Here is an 18,651-nt window from a genome sequence, read left to right as displayed (position 1 = left end):
CAGAGCATCGCCAAACCTTGATGGCGATGCACGCCAAAGGCCAATTTCCCGTGAACAAACCCCGGAAATTCCAGCGTTGCAGGGCGGATTTGCGTGAGAGAGGTGAAGTGGGTACTTTCTGTTAAAGTCGGGTTGCAAATTGAAGCACGGCTATTGCTTCGACCGGCTAAACACCGGCTACCCGCTCCCGCCAGAAACTGGAGCAAGCTCTCGACTCGGGTGCCGGATCACCACCAACATTCAAGCTTGCCCATCACCAACCGACCGAATACCCCTCTCCGCTCACCCACGACGTCGTCAAGATGGCCTCCAAGGCAGTTGCGAAAGCTGCGGCTGGCGGCATTGTGGAGATCTCCAAGGTACGACCGCCTGCGAGACCTCAATTGGCCTCTCCCCGACGAAACAACCACCACCACCTGCCATCATCACCAAACCCTCCCCGACAAACGACCCAACTGCACTCCACGAATGCGATAGCTAACGCACAGTCCCAAAACCACAGAAACACACCCTCCAGTCCACCGGCGTCTGGGAACGCATCCGCCGCTCCCTCGCCATCGACCCGAACCGCTCCTCCGGCGTGCCCTTGAACCCGACCTTCCGCAACCCGGCGCCCGGCTCCCTGGACCCCCTCCAGTACGACGACCCCGTCACCGTGCCCGCGGGCGACATCGCCGACAACCCGTACTGGAAGCGCGACTCCCGCCGCAACTACCCGGCCCTCAGTGTCGTCAACCAGGCCGACGTCGTCGGCCTGCTCTCGGTCGGCTCCGCGGCCAACCCGCGCGTCGAGCTCATCGGCGAGGCCGGCGAGAAGGCGCTCGTCGCCGCGCAGCAGGAGGCCCAGACCACCGGCATCGCGGCGTACCTCGAGAAGAACGGCACCGCCGTCGAGGCGGGCAAGGAGCAGCTCTTCACCAACGGCCTGCCGCCCACGCCCAGCGGCCACGACCTCAAGAGCGGAAAGTGGGACGTGCACAAGTACAAGGTCAACGAGGACCAGTCCTACGGCGAAGCGTGAGTCCCTTTTCTGATCTGGCTGGTATTGATCGTGGGTTTGCTAACGTGGGTTGCTGTTTAGTTACCCCTGCAGGACGTTCACATAGGCCAGTGGATTTGAGGGTTTCTGTATGAGGAGAGTGGCAAAGCTGTAAATATGACGGACACTAGATTCCATTAAACGTTTTTCTCAAGTTTTCTGAAAATAATGTCCCAAAGTTGTCCCACGCCTACCCTTATTCCGTCGTCCTCCATCTTGGGGTATCTCGCCTCCCGCCGCTCATGCTCTATGTAGCTGTGGGAAGCCCATACATTCGACAAACACCGCCCATGCTAAGAATGAAACCGCCCAAAACGAATCTTCAAGCCTCATTTGACTCTGCAACCTTGGGGGCCTCAACAGCAGCCTCCTTGGCCGCGGCCCCCTCGCCCGTCATCCGCTCAATGATCTTGACCTTCCCCTGCGCCCTCTTGAACCGGTCGTCAAAGTCGTTGACGGCGTCGTCGTTATTCTCCTTGGACAGGGTCTCGGGCTCGACGAGCGCGAACGCCGCGGTGACGTTCTTCTCGAGCCGGGCGTTTGGCACCAGCGGCGGCAGAGAGCACGTCTTTGATTCCTTCTGTTCCTCCGACGATGAAGCCCTGGCGCCGGCGGCCGTCTTTTGCGGGAGCGACAGCCTGTTGGCCCAGACGACGGAGCGGCCGTGTATGCTGCCGCTCTCGAGGAACTTTTCGTAGCCCTTTGCGAGGCCGACGGAGCGGCCCTCGATCTTGCCGGCGAGGATGCCGTCCGCGGTGCCCTGGCGGAAGCCCTCGGCGAAGAACTGCTCCTCGAGGTTGAGGACGTCGTCAAAGGGGTCGTCCATGATTTAGTTTCTTTGTGAAACGAGATGTGGCGTTTTGTTTGAGAATCAAGCCTGGCTTGGTTTTATGATTTTATGCTGGGCGCTTTGTTACGTTGAGGCCAAACGCTGAGGTTGAAGTTGATGGAGGGGCGATTTCTAATGGCGGGGCAAAATTAGTTTTGACTCAGCGACTTTTTGGCCCGCGTCTCCGACTCTCACATAAAGCATTCAACGCTCAAACTGATGAAAACAAATAGGCTAATTTCACAGAATTTTCACAGTTACATTTTGGGGAGGTGAAGAAAACAGTAGGTCAAAGTGGTTTGGGAATCAATTCTAAAAATTTTAAGTCTATTTAACAAAACAAAACAGAGCGCCATTCACATGAATCATCACTCATAAGAACCCTTTACTGCATACCAAACAGCATGCCGCCGTTGGCGCACACAACCTGACCGGTACACCAAGCAGACTCCGCGGACACAAGCATACCAACAACGCCGGCAATCTCGCCCACGTACGCGGGGCGGCCGCCGGCCTCCTCGGCCTCGGCGACGAGTTCGTCCGAGTCGATGCCCTTGCGGGCGCGCATGAGGGGCGTGTGCTCGATGAAGCCCTTGATGAAGCGCTTGAACTCGGGGGTGTTGCCGGCGTACATCTCGGTGAGGACGGGGCCCGGGTTGACGGCGTTGACGGTGGCGTTCTCGGAGAGCTCGCGGGCCCAGGTGCGGGTCATGGCCTCGAGGGCGGCCTTGGTGCCGCCGTAGACGCTCTGCTCGGGGAAGCCGGTGGACGAGGAGACGGAGGACATGTTGACGATGCGGCCGCTGCGGTCGCGCGGCAGGTAGGGCTGTAGGGCCTGGACGAGGAGGAGGGGCCCGAGGACGTTGACGCGGTAGGAAAGGTCGAACTGCTCGACTGTGATGTCCGGGAGGAGGTTGTTGTGGGCGACGCCGGCGTTGTTGATGAGGATGTCGACCTGGAACTTGCCGTCCTTTTGGAGGAAGTGGGCTTTGGCCGTCTCGACGAGGGAGCGGGGGCCGGTGGGGGTTCCCATGTCGGCCTGGACGGGGAGGACGGTGATGTTGTGTTTTGTCTGGAGGTCGGCGGCGAGCTGGTCGGCGGGGGCTTTGGAGGAGGCGGAGGTGTAGCCTAGGATCAAGTTGCAGCCTTTGGAGGCGAGGTTCTCCGCGATGGCGACGCCAATACCTGATGTTTTGTTAGTTGTTTTCTTGAGTGAGCAAGTAGGCAGAGGACGGTATCGCACCTCGAGAGCCGCCGGTGACGATTCCGAGCTTTCCTTCGAGGGAACGAGACATTGCTGATGCTGTCTTTGGTATTCGGACTATACTGAAATGTGACAATAGGAAACAGAGGCTACTGGGTCACGGAATGGTTGCAAAGTGAGAGAAGAGGAGAATAGAGAGAGGTAGATTAGCAGGTTACAGCAGGACCGGGGAGGACGGGGACCACAAGGTCGCTCTTATAACACGGCAGCTTAGGGTACCCAACGTAAGAACTGGGACCCTTAGTAGAGCAAAAAAGTACAATCTCCTAAATCGGCAATGCTAGCAGTTCTCGTGACCGGACAGAGGCGCGCAGCTTGGAGGTGACTGGATTAACGACCCAATGGAACGCGTCCTCGTGGCAGGAAAGATCCTGGTGCGGCGTGTCCCTCGAGACGAAGCTCTCGGCGGGATATGCAAGCTACCCCGCTGTCGCAGAGCTGTCCGGGGGGTAAAGTGCTGGTGCCCCGCGGTGGTGGGACGGACGGCGCTGAGATGGGCGACCCCCACGTCATTCTCCCGCGCCAATCCTGTGCCAGGGTTCGAGGCGCTGGAAGGGTCTTTCTAGACCATCGTGAAGGTCGCATTAGGGTTCGGAAAGGGCCCTGGTGCAGGTGCCTCCCAAGTTGAGACATTGCTGTGGCATTTTGTTGGGTACGAATTGCTACAACGGTGAATTACATGGCTGAAGGGGACGAATGACGAGCAATTAACAAGGGCGAAAAATAGAGACGATCACGAAGATCCCGCACATTGGGGATATCTTAAGAGAGCATCGTATACTGTTACTCCAGACACTGTAAGACCAGAGACTCTATATGCTTTAATCTTGGACCTCGTTCTTTAGAATAAACTGGGGAAATGGGCCATTGAGCTAATCCACGAGTCAAGTTGCGTCGTCTTTGCGTCGTGATGTCTCGGTGTCGGTGGGAAGTGTTACCGCTAAAGCTGGAGAAGCAGCGCTAAGACTTTCCGGAATAGTTTACACCGAGTATAATATGCGGGAGGATAACGGTATATGCTGGAATTGAGTAGCTGGAAACGTAACAAGCCGCATTGAAAAATAGAAGCCCGAACGGAAGCGCCGTTAGTGGCTGACTTCAAGTCTAGTAGTCAATTGAATGTGCAGCTTGGACAAGCTCATCCTCTGCATTGGAACGGTAAAAAGCACAGCTGTAAGCTCCCCAATCGCAATTGGCGGGGCAGTTTCGAGCGACCCTCGGAGCCTCGTGCGGCGCTGAGTGTGGTGGGGTCGGCAGCAGCGACCACCAACGACATGGGTCACCACCTAAAAGTCTCTCCTTCACCACCATTCATCAACCCACACCACCACGCACCCCTCCCACCTCAGCCTCGCGCGACAGCTGCCTCCCACCCCGGACCACGACCAGTCCAGCTCGAATAGTAGCCTCGCTTCCTCCCTCTGCGTCACTGTACCGAACTTCCCGTCCCGAGACGAAAAGAAGAGAAACTCGCCCACCATGGATATCCGCCTCCTCAAGTCCTCCGACCTCCCCCTCATACAACACGCCAACCTCGAGAACCTGCCCGAGAACTACTTCCTCAAGTACTACCTCTACCATGCCCTCTCGTGGCCCCAGCTCAGCTATGTCGCCGTCGACGTCTCCCGCCCCAAGCGCACACCCTACGACTACCCCAAGATCGTCGGCTACGTGCTCGCCAAGATGGAGGAGGAGCCCACCGACGGCGTGCCTCATGGCCACATCACCAGTCTCAGCGTCATGCGCACCCACCGCCGCCTGGGTATCGCCGAGAAGCTGATGCGTCAAAGTCGTAAGTGTGCCCCCGTCAAGGCCGTTGCCATTAATTATGGACGTCCTGAGCTGACATTGACCCCAACAGAACTGGCTATGGTCGAGACCTTTGGCGCCCAGTACGTCTCCCTCCACGTCCGTGTCTCCAACAAGGCCGCCATCCACCTGTACCGCGACACCCTCGGCTTCAAGACCGAAAAGACGGAGAAGTCGTACTACGCCGACGGCGAGGACGCCTACTGCATGAAGCTCGACCTCGGCTACATCCGCGAGCAGATCCAGGACGAGCGCGACCGTGAGGCGGAGGAGGGCGGTGCCGCCGAGGCCGCTGACGAGGGCGATCCCGTTGGCGACGTCGGCCGCGACCCCAACGCCGACAAGAAGCGCAAGGTCAAGGTCGGCCGCGGCCTCGGTGTCGGGGAGCTGGTGGAGAAGAACGAGTCCGCCAAGAACTAGGAGTCTGGCCGTGACTCTAAGTTCGTCCCCTATTGTTTGTCCCCTATTGAGGCCTCCAAGGAGTTTTTGATGAATGGGTCGAAGCCAGTGGCGATCTGACTGGTGAATGATGGACCGTGAGGACGGGAGGCGCGATCTGCATGCGGACTTGTGAATCCCCGTATTGGGCACCATCCGCGGGAGACTTTGGGATGTTCATCTGCCTGATGGCGTCCGAAGCTATTCAAGAGAGGTGGCTTAAAAAAAGAGGCGTGTATACAGGGACAAGCATTCTAATGAATGCAAGTTTAAAACGATTACGACAGGATACGGCGCATCATAGCACGGTGACCCAAAAATAGACGAGGCATGGTAAACTACCAATGGAAGCAAAGAAACAAGAGTTCCCTCCCATATGTTGTGTATATATTACATACTCAACCAGCTTGCGTGTCTCGTTTTCACCACCCGGCGGCTTTTCTCTCTTCCTCCGCGGCTAGCTCCCGCGCATACTCGGCATCCGCCTCGACGCGGAGCTTCTCAACGTTCCTGGATATCTCATCAATCTCCTCAATCAACCGCTGCGCCGTCTGCTCTCCAGTTGAGCTTCCTCCTCTCTGTCCCCAACGACCATGCCCGCGGCCCCGCCCCCCGCCGCAGCGTCCTCTGCCCCTCCCCAGGGGAGCATTCTCCAGCTCCTCGGTTCTCTGGTCCAGACGGACCTTGTCCAGCTCCTCCACCTTCTGCGCTAGGTCCTTCTCCATGTCCTTCACGGCGTCGAAGAGGGACTGCGATGAAGGTGGCTGCGGCGTGCTCGGCGACGCCGGCTCGACGCCGGCCCCTCGCTCTGCTGCCGCGGGCCACGCCCCGGGGAACCCACCGTTGAAAGCCTCTCCGCGTCCACGGCCACGACCGTCCCATCCTCGCCCGAAGCCGCCCGCCCAGGGATGGAATCCCCCGCCGTACTGATGGGGCCCGTTCGGGACGCCCCACATGTTCGGGGCCGGCGGCGTATGCGTCATTGGCGGTTGGGGGTTGATGGGCGGCACGGGTGGCACTGGCGGGATCGGCGCCGCGTGTATTACCGGCGGCGGGACGTGGACTGGCGGGACGTGGACATGGACTCCCGGAGGCGGGAACGGCGGCGGCGCGCCCCAGGTCGGGCACTGGTGTTGATGCTGATGTGCGTGGTGGTGGTGTTGTTGGTGGTGTTGTCCCCTACCGCCGCCGCCGCTGCGTCTGCCCTCCCTCCGGCTCCGTCGTTCCTCGCGTCTCTGCTCCCTGCGCTCCCTCTTTTCCTCACGTCTCTTCGCCCGCCGCTCCCGGCGCTTCTCCCTGCGGACGCCGCGCTGCTGGCGCTTGAGCTTGCGCCATTCCTGCGTCAGGGCCTTGATCTCCGCCTTCAGCGCCCTCTCGTCGACAACGGTGGGTGTCTCTGTAGCAGACGATGCCTGTTCCCGCGCTGAGGACCTGGCGGAGCGGATCTCGGAGCGCAGCTGCGAGACCTCGGCCCGCGTCACGGGCTGATCAGGGTGCGCGAGCCAGTCGGCCACGCGCTGCTTGTAGATGGGCAGCTGCGCGGGGTAGAGGTCGTCGTAGTCGGGCAGGGAGCCGACGGAGGAGGCCGAGTCGGAGGAGGAGGTTGACGAGGCGGAGGACGAGGAGTCGGAGGAGGGGGAGCGGTGCTGGTTGGCGGGGTGTCGTCCGGGAGGACGGCCGCGGCCGCGGGTATGGGCTCCGCCTCGGTGCGCTTGGAAGAGAGGGTGGTCGGGAGGCGGGCCTGGGGGCGGAGCGTGAGGGCCTTGGGTGGAGGGGCCAGGAGGGAAGATTGGTGGTTGTGCCGCGGCGGGATGCCATTGCTGTCCGACGTATGGCTGCCCGCGGGGGTTAGCGGCGTTGGGATTGTTCCCGAATCTGATTCCTCTCTCATCTGCGATGAAGCTCCCCAGCCTGATGCCGTTGCTATCCGCTATAAACCTATCCCCAATGGAGATGCCGTCTTCGCTGAGCCTGATACCGGCAAAGTTCCAGCTCCGAGACCCAGAGGGTGCAGGCTGCTGCGGGACCGCTCCCTGGTGAGCGTGTGCTGAGAAGGGTATGGGGCCCCCGGATCCAGCCGACGCGGGACTGTCGACGTTGCGATCGAACGACTGATCCCACGCGCCGGGCATCCGCAACTCCTCTACCTCCGGACTCAAGCTAACCAGCATGCCCCTCGGACCGAAGAAGCCCTCGTTCCATTGCGCGACGACGCCCTCCGCGTCTTCCTTCCTCAACCCCACCCCCACGGCCGCGGCGCCCGGGTCCGTCTCCGGGTCGGAGCGGATCTGCTCCAACTGCGCGGAGGCATGGTGGCTGCTGTTGCTGCTGTTGTTGCCGGTACTCTGCCCGCTCACACTGTCCCCACTAGAATTTGCCGCAGCAGCAGCGGCGGCGAGGGCCTCTTCCTCGGCCTGCAGCTTGCGGTTGATGACGGCCTCGTTCCGGGCGGCGGCGTGGTGGGGGATCAGGACGTTGATGAACGTGGCCCAGTCCTGCTGCGTGACATCCCGGGCGGCCCAGGTGGGCGCGTACGGGACGTCGTCCGGGGTCGTTGTGGGGGTGATGGCGATTGTGTGGACGAGCTGCTCGCGCGGGGAGCGGGACGGCGGCGGCGGGCGGGAGGCGAAATATGCTGCCGAAAAGTCCGAGTACGCCGTCGTTGACGATGCGGGGTGGTTTGCAATGCTGGCGTTGGCGCTGGAGAGGGAGGAGTCGTGGCGCGAGTGCGGTTGGGTGGTGTTTGTGCGCGGGGTCAGCGGCGGGGTGTAGATGACTTCGCTGTGAGAAGAGGCGTGTGAGGAGACGCGCGAGGCGGCATCGTCGGACGGGATGCGCGGTGAAGCTGAAGCGTTGGTGTTGTTGGTATTTGAGCTGCGCCCGGCGGTAGAGTAGATGTCCGTCTCTGAATACGGCGGGGGCGGGACGTCGTCGATGTCGGGGTCTGGCTGTCGCATGGCCATTCGCGGCGATTTTGTTGGTCGGTGTAATTGATGGTGATGGAGCTCGGTGAAGCTATGACTTCTTCGCAGGGGTGGGATGAGACGAAGATTTCGGTCGACGTTGACGACGTTAATTGTCAGTGCATAGATAATTCTCACCTAACAACGAAAAAAAATAAATTGGGAGGAGGGAGACGTCAAGGACAAGAAGAGGACAAGAAATCATCGGCAAGCCGGCACAACCGCGAGCGGTGGGATCATCTGGCGTTTTTGACGAGCTGGGCTGGGCCTAAAGGTGCTAAACTCCGTTGACTCAATCCTCCAATGTCATCCATCTCAAGACCCCCATGCCCCTTCCCGCTAAGCCTTGGCCAACTTAAACCTCAACAGCTGCCTATCCAGGCTCACCCGAACGTTCGCGTAGCCTTACGACCCTTCGTACTCTCGGACTGCGATACTTGTCGAACGACAGTTCGTCACTCAATAGAGGGGGACCCCGCCTCCCGGGAGCCCAGGCGGCGCGGCCGAGCACACGCCATGTGAAGATAAGCATCAAGCTTAGGAGGGAGACCCCTGCCCTGAAAAGGCGCAGCAGTACCTTACTTCCAGTACGCGTTGCGCAAAACAGCCCGAAAAGATGTCACCGCCCAACTGTGTTTCTCTTACTTCCGAGAAGCCTCAAGTTAGAGAAGCCTCACTGCACGTTGCTGACGCGGCCCCCCCTGCGGACGGGAGAGGCAGCAGCGCACATCTTTCCAAGACCAATCATGACGAGACCCATCACCCAAGAGCTAGGTATGACTCTGAACCGCCAAGCGCATCGCTGCCTTCCACACACACACACTCACACAACGAACCAAGCCCCCAAAGCCTCAGCCAAAGCCCCTCATTCCCCAGTGGGTCTCCCACGCCGTTGGAACGCCGACCCTTGAAAGTGTACCGGTCGGCGGTAAACCCCTCCAACTCCAACGCCGTGCTGCCGAACCAACCGGCCCTAGCCCTAGAACGGCCAGAGGGCTACATACGTATAGTGATACGACCAAATCGACAATTAGCGTACTGTACAGAACCAGGCCATGCATGCCGCGCCTGATGATGCCGATGACTGGTCAGGCCCAAAGAACTTTCTTCGGTCTCGTCTTCAGGGCCACGAATCACTGCCAGGGCCGCGGACGCCGCTTTCGCGTCCTGGCAGGGTTGAATGCAAGTTGTTCCTTGCGACACTGGGCATGTCCCAGATCACCGGTCAGCCTCGGTGCTCCAAAGGTGGAAGTCCACGTCCTCTGGCTTGTAATGATCGGCGATAATGGTTGACAGATGGTTGCGAGAATGGGCGCCGCTGTACACGCTGTTAGTTATTTGGTTAATCAAGTAGTACGCGGCAATCACTTACAGGTTTGTGATGTAGGTGTCGAGAAGCTCCGGAGGCACAAACTCGCTGACGGCGCTCCGAATGTCGACACCATTGACCATGGCCCCGTCTGCGAAGCTCACATGGTTCATGGAGCTACCCCATTCTACCAAGCTCTCCTCGTCAAAGTAGCTCTCTGGGCAAAGCTTGTACACACCACTGAGGATAATAACAGGGTTGCCCTGCTCCTTGGCTGCACGGGCGATGACGCCGGCTCCTGCGTCCGTGAGGATACCTCCGTTAGCCAGAACAGCTCTCGCGCCGAGGATGACCTTGTTGATCCGTGGCATGTAGGCCATCATGCCGCCGTTCTGGATGCTGATCGAGTCAATGCCGGCAGCGCTCAGCTTCTTTCTAAATGATGCGTAGGGGCCCTCGTTGGATCCGCGAGCTGGCTCCGACGCAATGAATACGGTAAATCTTCTCCGCGTGGCCGCGCGCAAAATGAATTTTTGAACAGTGGCTGAAGGCTGGTGGACGAGCACGTAGTCGCCTGGGTGAATCTGGACATCAGCAGCCGCGGCAATCTGGTCATCTACTTGGCTGATCTCGTCCTTGAGCTCCTCAATACCCTCGATGACCTCTGACCTGAGAGCGTGAACCTTAGTCGACTGCCCGCGGAGAGGGGTCGAAGCACCCGAGTCCTTGCCGAAGGGCGATCCAGCCATAATTGCGCCGACATCTGCTGGGGGAGAGGCCTCGAGAAGAGAGAAGAGTGACTTGGAGACGTGGAAGGAGCTCGTTGAGGTAAGAGCGCCGGGACGGACCGGTCTCGGGCCGCTTGAGATGTAGTCTGCGCCAGCATCCTGCTTGGTATATGTCGAAGGGGGCCACTGGTGCTCCAACTTGGAAGGGTCGGGCACTGCTGTTGTAGGAGTGGTCCCCACCTCTGTAGCCGTCTCGCTGGCATCTTCGTTGCGGTCCTCGGCAGCCTCGTCTCGAATCAGACTGAGCACGCGCCTGACAATGTTGCCCACAACAAGCTCCTTGGGCTGAGCGGCGATGAGGCGTAGACCGATCTGTTGGATCTTTTCCAAGAGTTGATCGACATCGGACCATTTGGACTTGGCGACGACTTGGAGGAGGATGTGGGCGGTCGCGACGGCGCAGAGCTCGGAGCCCTGGATCTGTCTTCGCTTCAGCAGCCTGCGACGCAAGGGTTAGCGGAGGACGGTTTGACGCGACAGGAAGAGGTACGTACGAAATGAGACCGTCAATTGAAGCTTCCAACGGCTTGCCCTTGAGGGATTTGAGGTACCGCTCCAGGTCCCCCACGCTGGGTTTCACTGTAGCCATTTTGGGAGTGTGCAGGTCGTTGGTGGGAAGGGCCGAGGACGGGAGGAGTCGCGGGGTTATCGCGAGACGGCTAGGGTGTGTCGCGGGGTTGCCGAAGGGGCAGAAGGTTAACCTAAAGGGCAGTAGACGTCTTCAAATCTATCAGCACGCGTAATACACAATTCAATGGTTGTCTGTCGGACTTGGCTGGGCGTTGGTGGTGAATTGGAAATTGTGCGCAGAGAGCTGTGACTCAACGTTGAAGCTTCGGGGAAAGCACAATGGAGACCATCCCTGTCACACCAAAAAATTCGAGGGGCATTGGGTGACCTGCTCCAGCTTCTGGGGCAAGTGTCAGCGGGTGGCTCTGAGTGGTCGCGCAAAGCTCGGCCCGAAGCAACCCGTACAGGGCCCTGAAAAGGTCCCCAATCACTCTGGAAAGAATCGCTCCACTAGGGATTGCCCCTCCATCACTGCAAAATGACGTTGGGGTTTGAAGCATTCTGCTGGTGATTCTGCCAGTGATGCACTAGGGCGTTGCGCTGTCCAGTGAGCTTGTCGACAGCTTTTTCCTTTCCCTGGGGCATAACTAGGTGCACACGAGGGCAAGACAGGGAGGCAACTTGAAATTCCGCAGTGGGTGAGCAAACTTGGATTGGGCGTCAGGTCTTCCATTTGGCATCATTGGCAGTTTTGGGTTAAGTTAAGGCTACTAGCTGTTCTACTAATCCATGATTCTAGAGGCACTTGACTTACATAGGTATTCGTCAAGACGAGAAAAAGGCCAAAGGTTGTTTCCCAGAGAGAAATATGTCTTGCCCCGATATTTCAAACGACACCGATGGAGTTACATGAGGGTCGTATGCGATTGAGCAGTATTTGCTCCTCCGAACTCTGTGTCATCATTTACATCCGTTTTTGTTCTGATAGGAGTATGTCACTAGCAAAATATCACCCGGCCTCTTTAAAACGGAGTTGACGGTATGGAATTTAAAGTTCCCATGTTGAAGCGACAAGCGGCCTTGGTGTTGTAACGGTTAATGCCTCCTAGCCCCAGTAATGAGCCTCACAGAAAGCGATACCGACAGCAATTGGGAGAGGCAATGCTCAATCACCCGCATAAGAAAAACGCTCATTCAAGGATCTGCGCATGGCCTTTCTGCCTCACTAACGAATGCAAGAGTTGCGGGTTGAGAACAGGTAGCTGGGGCTGTCGACGAATGGTTGGACGGCAATGGAACACGGATACGAGGCGTGGATCGGAGAACTGTGACGCTGCTCTTGTGATGGGCTCGATTCTTCAGTTCCCGATTCATGCCCTGCCTCTGCTCAATCAGATTCCCCAACGACAATATCAAAAGTGGAGTTGAGTTCTTCACATGAAAGAGCACATGTCTGGCAGAGCTTGTCGGGAATCGGCTGATGGATGCTTGCAATCAGTTCAGAAGTCATGGCCGAAAACCCATGGACATTCGTCGAGGGTTAAGCTGGAAGTAGAAGCCCTTTCCGAAGACCGCACCGCAAAAAGGGGCGAGGGAGAAGGGAGGAGTCCAGAGCTCCGGATGCCGCTGCTCAATGCTCAATGCTGTTGGGTAACGACAGCTTAGATTGTGGGCTGAGGTCCACGGGGACGAAGAGAATACTATGTACATGGATTACGTAGCCGCTTGGCGGCAGCTGGCCACCCCTGCTGCTGCTCACTCCCCCAAAAGTTGCGGCCATGTTCCACTGAAGCACCAGGACAGCAAATGGCAGAGGTCCAAAAAGGACACTGAATTCTTTGCAGACACTGGAATCGACACGTGAACATCCAGTAGGCTGTCTTCATTCCATCCCCCACAAGGGAAAGAGCCAGGGTAGCCAAGCAGTGTAACCCCCAGCAGTCCGGATAGCACCCACTGATGCTGCTGCTGGCCTGCTGCTGCTGCTCCTGCACCTGCAAGAGAGTGAGCGAGATAGAGAAAGAGCACAAAGTACTGTCCCAGCAAATGTCTGCGTGACGGTACCACTGTCCACCACAGGCGGCCCAGCCCGACCCAGCAGACTCGCAGTCTGTTGAGAGCAGCTCCATCGCTCATCCCTCCACTCCCCTCGCACCATCGCGCACCTCACACTCCTTGTCACTTGCACCTGGAATCCGCTTCCCTCCCGCGGCTTCCAGTCCACAGTCCACAATCCACAGTGAACAGTCCACAGAACCTCTGTCGAAACAGATCGGTTGTCGTTGACGCCTCCAATCAGAAAAAAGTTCCCGGCCATCTCAACCATTAACCACCCCCCTGCCCGTCTCGACTGGACTCTGCGAACTCCCGACAGCCCGACGCCTTGTATACCGTACCTACACTCCCTCTTCACTTACTCTACCTGCCTGCTTCTCCAACTTCTCCAGCATCCTCCCCCTCCTACGGCCATTTGGTCCAAAGGCAGTCCAAGTCCAGCCAGCACAACACATCAGCAACCAAGTCGACAGCTTTGCGCTGACGGCCACATCGCGCTTTAGCGTTTGTTAGCACCAGACGGACGAACCTTTTTTCGCCGGCGCCACCACTTTCGCGCTTCTTTTTCTCCCGCGTCGACTTTCCATGGCGAGCTGATTTGCTGTTACTCCTTGGATTTTGGGGGGAACACCACCTGGCCAGCCCGAGGCTTGGAACTCTTCAACACGACCGACGATACACTCGATCCTCGAGACCCGCAGCATCACTTCGAACAAAACCACTTCGACGCATATAATTAGACAAACACGCACTCGTTTGCTCGTTACCTCGATCGCCGCGCACTTCGCCTTGCTGCAAATCCGCCACCTGCTCTGACGCGACAGCTCGCCCATCGCATCTCCCGTCGCGCGGAACGTCTGGAACATTCCTGACCACCAGTACCCCTATCTCCTGATCCTCGAACCCGCTCGCCCTTTCCGATCTCCCATCGCACCCGCCGTCGACCCCATGCCTCATGGATTGCATATCTTCTCAAAGATGAACTCCCTGAACATAATCACCTCGCGCGTGTCTCCGCCGCCGAGTCCGGTCGCTTCGCGATCCAACTCCCTGGGTTCGCTGGGTCTGACGGTTCAATCCGACGACAACCAGCATGACGGCGAGAGCGCAGAGAACCAGGGTGACAGCCACGAAGGGGAAACCTTTCCGCTAGAGAAGACCGCATTTGAGAAGAACAACGATGGTCATGGCATGGATCTGGCCAGCGAAGCCACGCCGCTAATAGGGGAATCGAAAGATTCTAGCCTAAGGTCGACTTCATGGCACTCCTTGCCTCGGCGCATGGCTGTCAGCTTCATCAATTCCATCCGCTGGGTCTTGTCAACTCTTGCCGCCCCTGGAGTATATCTCATCGCCTGCCTCTACGACGACACGGGCGCATTCTCGCCCTTTTATCAGCTAAAGAAGCTGTTCGGTTTCGGCGGTAGCAGCAAGAAGTTTGGGAACGATTTCACCGAATCGAGCGCCATGAACGAGAAATCAGGAAGGCAAGGGAGCGCCGGGTACGGAGGTGTTGCGTATTCCAGGCCAGTCGGGTCGTCAGGTTCATCATCTTCAGGTCTATCATCAGAATCCGAGTCAGACGCAGATCGCAGACGGCGTGGATCCACCAGTCGACACTCTCGGTCCAAGTCTTCAGCGGAGGAAATCGCGCCGGCAAGAAGGTCCATTCGCATTAAGTTGCACAGCGACGATGCACTGCCGACGCGCAAGCATAGGAAGACGCAGTCTGCTGCTGCACGTCCTAAGGAATCCGGCGGCTCCGACATTTCTGCCCAGCTCAAGTCTCCAACGTCTCCCGCCGGCGCACTGACGAGATATCCCAAGACGCCGGCTCCTCCCCGACCCTTGATTCCCCGCCGTCAGCCGTCATATCTGAACATCGAACCGACCGATCCCAAATACCAAAAAACCCTTATCTTGGACCTCGACGAAACTTTGATCCACAGCATGTCTAAGGGAGGCCGCATGAGTACTGGACACATGGTTGAGGTCAGACTTAATCAGACGTATGTGGGCGCCGGAGGTCAGACGTCCATTGGACCGCAGCATCCAATCCTGTACTGGGTCAACAAGCGTCCGCACTGCGATGATTTCCTCAGAAGGGTAAGTCGATTGAAGCTGTTGAGTTCAGGGAGTAAGCGTTGACAGCTGTCTAGGTCTGCAAATGGTACAATCTCGTGGTGTTCACGGCTAGTGTCCAAGAATACGCAGACCCCGTTATCGACTGGTTAGAGGCAGAGCGAAAGTTCTTCTCGGCGCGTTACTACAGACAACACTGCACCTTTAGACAGGGCGCATTTATCAAAGATCTCAGCTCAGTCGAGCCTGATCTCAGCAAGGTCATGATTCTGGACAACAGCCCGTTGAGTTATATGTTTCATCAAGGTATGCGACCAGAAAATGAGAATCATTCCGCAATCTCATCTAACCCATACAACAGACAATGCGATCCCAATTCAAGGATGGATCAACGATCCGACAGACAATGATTTGCTCCACCTGGTGCCACTACTAGAAGGGTTGCAGTACGTGTCGGATGTGCGGGCGTTGCTTGCCTTAAGAGGAGGGGAAGACGGTCAGCACATGGCGTAAGGGTTTGGGAATTGTAGAGGGTTATCGGTGTACAGGCATGGGAATAGCGAAGCGGCCACCGGCGGATTCAACTACGCGGTGTAACGCTGTTTTAATAAAGAAATTCGATGAACAGACGGAGTATGGAGTTTGGGCGATGCGTTCTGTGACTATTTCGAATTGCTGCAGGTCTGTCAGACCACTGAAGAATCGCCAAATATGTGAGCAACGCGGTAGAGAACCAGAAGAAAGTGGCATTTCGTGGCTTTTGACAATTCCAACTTCTCAATGCAGGGGCTATCAACGCGCTCAAAGGCGCATATTCCTGTCCCGTTCCTGGGCTAGAGTCGGCCGGGTACTGCCGTCAGTTACCTCGGGTCTTGAATAGGCAGGCAGCGGCATGAATGATACAATCAATACGTAGTTTTACGGAAGGAATCGCAGTACTCTCTGCGCAGAATAGTCTAGAGCTTCCCTGCAGGGGTTCGCAAAGCTCGTGGGTCCCGTTCATCGGAAACAGCATCATGGCTCGATTTGCGACTTAGACTTGCACCGCCTTGGTTCAGGACAAGGGACGTTTTCAAGCCACTGAACCCCCAATCTCGATCAGATTACGGGATATCTGTACTCCAGCTGCTCCTTCCCCGCAGTCTCCCCCGACGGTGGCCTGTTTGACAGGCGCTGAATTGCAGGGCCAGGGAAGGCAAATAGCGGAGGGCAAAGGAGGACAAGCTCCGAAAGAGAGGATTGCCATTGAAAGGTGATGTGCTCCCAGGTGACATGGAGGTTACCTAGATGCGGGTAGTTAGCCGGGGGTATGCGGGTTCAGCGGAGGGAGGAAAGGCCCATTGGCAGGTCTCGGCCAATGGAGGGAGCACGGAGTGGGTCGGGTGTGGGTTTGGCGGGGGAGCCAGGGTGGTGACATCATGGCACAGGTGACGACACCACGTCCTCAGGTGCTTCGCTGGGCCAACAGTTCCCAATTGCGGCGGGCTGGGGGCGGAAAGCTGCTGTGGAAGGGGAAAATGGCAGGGTGGGAAAAGAGATTTGGCCTGGTCTGGACTGGTAGTCGGGACACATCATGCAGCAGCAGGGCATGGTACGAATAAACAAGCAGGCAGGCAGGCAGGCGGTAGGAGAAGCTGTGGCACGTCTCTCGTCACGTCTTATTCCATTTGCACGAGAAGCGCCCCCCACCCCCCCCTGCTTGTACCTTTCGCCCAGCTATGCTTTTATTGCGCATAGCTCCTGTTAGCCCTTGGCTGAGGTATTCTTACACTTCGTCGATGAGGGAACGAGACTTCGATCTCCTCGACGGGGCCCGCGTCGCCTAGGCGGTTCTTGTACCTTGGTCACCCATTACCTCAATTGCTAGCTCTGTTTCGCCCTCCCGGGGGCGGGATTGTGGTTGAGCTTGGCCTTGGCTTTGAGGTTTCTGGTACTTTCCCACTTGCGTGCAGGAGCTGAGGTCACAGCTAGCTCACACAAACGTTGCGGTGCCTTGCACCACCTGCCTTCCACACACCACCCCTTTGGCACATAAAAGCCAGTCCTATCCCGCCTCTTCGGGCACAGGTCCCTATTTACATCACTCTCCCAGCCCAATCGAACTTGAGTTTTCCAGTTTCATCAAAAGATACCCAAAATACCGCCATCATGTCTTTGCACTGTAAGTGTTGCCTCCCTAGATTGGAAGGAGAGAGCGAGCTTGTGCCTCAACGTCGAAAGGGACCGATATGTCGTCATCGTGGATCAAGGCAGCATGGCAGAAACGCAGAGATTCAATAAGTTGCTAACATCAACTGCTCAACAGACCTTCCCCCCGTCAAGCCTTCGGCCATCGCCCTCGGCACCATCTTCAACCACACCACTGAGCTCGCCGGTATGTGATACCTCCCCCCTGGCTTCCAAATCACACCACTCGATCACATCAGCTGACCAGAGCTCGCCCGCAACAGTCTTGACCCCCCTCTTCGGCCAGACCTACCAGCGCGCCAAGGCCGCCAACAGCAAGGAGGAGTTCCTCCGCTCCAAGGAGGCCAGCTCCGCCGCCGTCGCCTGGGGCACCTCCCTCGTCGGCTCCGCCCTCCAGTCCTACGGAGTCGGCGCCCTCATCAACGCCACCGGCACGCTCTCCTACAAGGGCGCCGCCTACCTCGGCAGTCTGATCTTCTTCGCTACCTCTGCTCCCGGCGTAAGTTCCTCTTCCTTGCGTTTTGCCTTTGTTGTGTCGATGACTGACACGCTTGCGCACAGTACATCTCCCAGGTCTTCGCCGAGAAGCGCCCTCTTGACACCGTCGGTGTCAGTGCCCTCGCCAAGGTCATTGAGACCGTCGGTCTCTCCGTCTTCCTCACCTGGTGGGGAACCCGCACCAACCCCTTCGACTAAAGGGTTGCGTTTTTTAATGTAATGAAATGAAATGGAGAGTCTGGAACAGACTCCTCATGTGCTATTAGCCTATTGGATCGGATGGGTTGCGGTCATGGAGTTTGAAGAGAAGTCGGTAGCCTTGACTGGGAACCACTTTGCCATGTACCTACACTTGCTGCTCAAGCCATGATTCCCCTAATTAAAAAAGGTTCAAAATACTTGTCGCTGTCAGCTTGAGATGGGTTGCAATATCTGCGCAACATCGTGACATTGCAACAACTGAGCGGGAGAGCTACGTCAAGAAAATTCACCTATGAGGGGAGATGTTGATGGACGTATAGCATTTCCACATTTCACGACACTTGTTTTGGACGGCGACGTTGGCTGGGCTTGAGCTTTGCTCCAAAGTCAAGCAGCTTGGGCCGACACCATTCGCGATAACATGACGCCTTCACAGCATCACGAAAGACAGTGCCCTCACTCTGAGAAGCACTGCAAGAGTTTCCTCCACACCTTCGCACCCTGACGGTTCCAACGAAGGCTTTGATGATTTGAAAATCGTTTATTGGTGAGTACTCAACTATACTCATGCAGATAATCCGTTAGAACGCCGAGCATCTTTTGCTTTTGTGCCATCCAGGAGAAAATTCAAGTTCCCATATGTCCGTCGCAAGGTTCAGGTGATGGTGGTACAACCCGC

General features: G+C 57.4%; 8 protein-coding genes across 8 annotated transcripts; 4 read left to right on the top strand and 4 right to left on the bottom strand.

Moving 5' to 3' along the window:
- Nucleotides 1-302: 302 nt before the first annotated feature.
- COL26b_007356 (uncharacterized protein) lies at nt 303-1,021 on the top strand (the record flags this gene model as incomplete). Its single annotated transcript, XM_053180151.1, has 2 exons — nt 303-359; nt 518-1,021. The coding sequence occupies 2 exons, from the start codon at nt 303-305 to the stop codon at nt 1,019-1,021; spliced, it is 561 nt and encodes a 186-aa protein (XP_053035922.1).
- A 340-nt stretch (nt 1,022-1,361) lies between these two features.
- COL26b_007355 (uncharacterized protein) lies at nt 1,362-1,865 on the bottom strand (the record flags this gene model as incomplete). Its single annotated transcript, XM_053180150.1, has 1 exon — nt 1,362-1,865. The coding sequence occupies one exon, from the start codon at nt 1,863-1,865 to the stop codon at nt 1,362-1,364; it is 504 nt and encodes a 167-aa protein (XP_053035921.1).
- Nucleotides 1,866-2,253: 388 nt separating this feature from the next.
- On the bottom strand, nt 2,254-3,163 carry COL26b_007354 (uncharacterized protein; the record flags this gene model as incomplete). Its single annotated transcript, XM_053180149.1, has 2 exons — nt 2,254-3,053; nt 3,112-3,163. The coding sequence occupies 2 exons, from the start codon at nt 3,161-3,163 to the stop codon at nt 2,254-2,256; spliced, it is 852 nt and encodes a 283-aa protein (XP_053035920.1).
- A 1,448-nt stretch (nt 3,164-4,611) lies between these two features.
- Nucleotides 4,612-5,361, top strand: ARD1_2 (N-terminal acetyltransferase A complex catalytic subunit ard1; the record flags this gene model as incomplete). The annotated part of the gene is made up of 2 exons (XM_053180148.1): nt 4,612-4,924; nt 4,994-5,361. 2 exons carry the CDS (start codon nt 4,612-4,614, stop codon nt 5,359-5,361), a joined length of 681 nt encoding a protein of 226 aa, XP_053035919.1.
- Nucleotides 5,362-5,801: 440 nt separating this feature from the next.
- COL26b_007352 (uncharacterized protein) lies at nt 5,802-8,342 on the bottom strand (the record flags this gene model as incomplete). Its single annotated transcript, XM_053180147.1, has 2 exons — nt 5,802-6,442; nt 6,563-8,342. 2 exons carry the CDS (start codon nt 8,340-8,342, stop codon nt 5,802-5,804), a joined length of 2,421 nt encoding a protein of 806 aa, XP_053035918.1.
- A 1,218-nt stretch (nt 8,343-9,560) lies between these two features.
- On the bottom strand, nt 9,561-11,028 carry COL26b_007351 (uncharacterized protein; the record flags this gene model as incomplete). Its single annotated transcript, XM_053180146.1, has 3 exons — nt 9,561-9,660; nt 9,715-10,878; nt 10,934-11,028. 3 exons carry the CDS (start codon nt 11,026-11,028, stop codon nt 9,561-9,563), a joined length of 1,359 nt encoding a protein of 452 aa, XP_053035917.1.
- Nucleotides 11,029-13,982: 2,954 nt separating this feature from the next.
- COL26b_007350 (uncharacterized protein) lies at nt 13,983-15,599 on the top strand (the record flags this gene model as incomplete). Its single annotated transcript, XM_053180145.1, has 3 exons — nt 13,983-15,110; nt 15,164-15,392; nt 15,448-15,599. 3 exons carry the CDS (start codon nt 13,983-13,985, stop codon nt 15,597-15,599), a joined length of 1,509 nt encoding a protein of 502 aa, XP_053035916.1.
- Nucleotides 15,600-17,234: 1,635 nt separating this feature from the next.
- Nucleotides 17,235-17,969, top strand: COL26b_007349 (uncharacterized protein; the record flags this gene model as incomplete). Its single annotated transcript, XM_053180144.1, has 4 exons — nt 17,235-17,247; nt 17,392-17,460; nt 17,537-17,772; nt 17,835-17,969. 4 exons carry the CDS (start codon nt 17,235-17,237, stop codon nt 17,967-17,969), a joined length of 453 nt encoding a protein of 150 aa, XP_053035915.1.
- Nucleotides 17,970-18,651: the final 682 nt, after the last annotated feature.

This window comes from Colletotrichum chrysophilum, assembly GCF_026319265.1.
Source record: "Colletotrichum chrysophilum strain AFK26 chromosome Unknown scaffold_59, whole genome shotgun sequence".
Taxonomy (NCBI): domain Eukaryota; kingdom Fungi; phylum Ascomycota; class Sordariomycetes; order Glomerellales; family Glomerellaceae; genus Colletotrichum; species Colletotrichum chrysophilum.
Note: the sequence above shows the minus strand (reverse complement) of the source record. Positions and strands in the feature narration are given on the sequence as shown.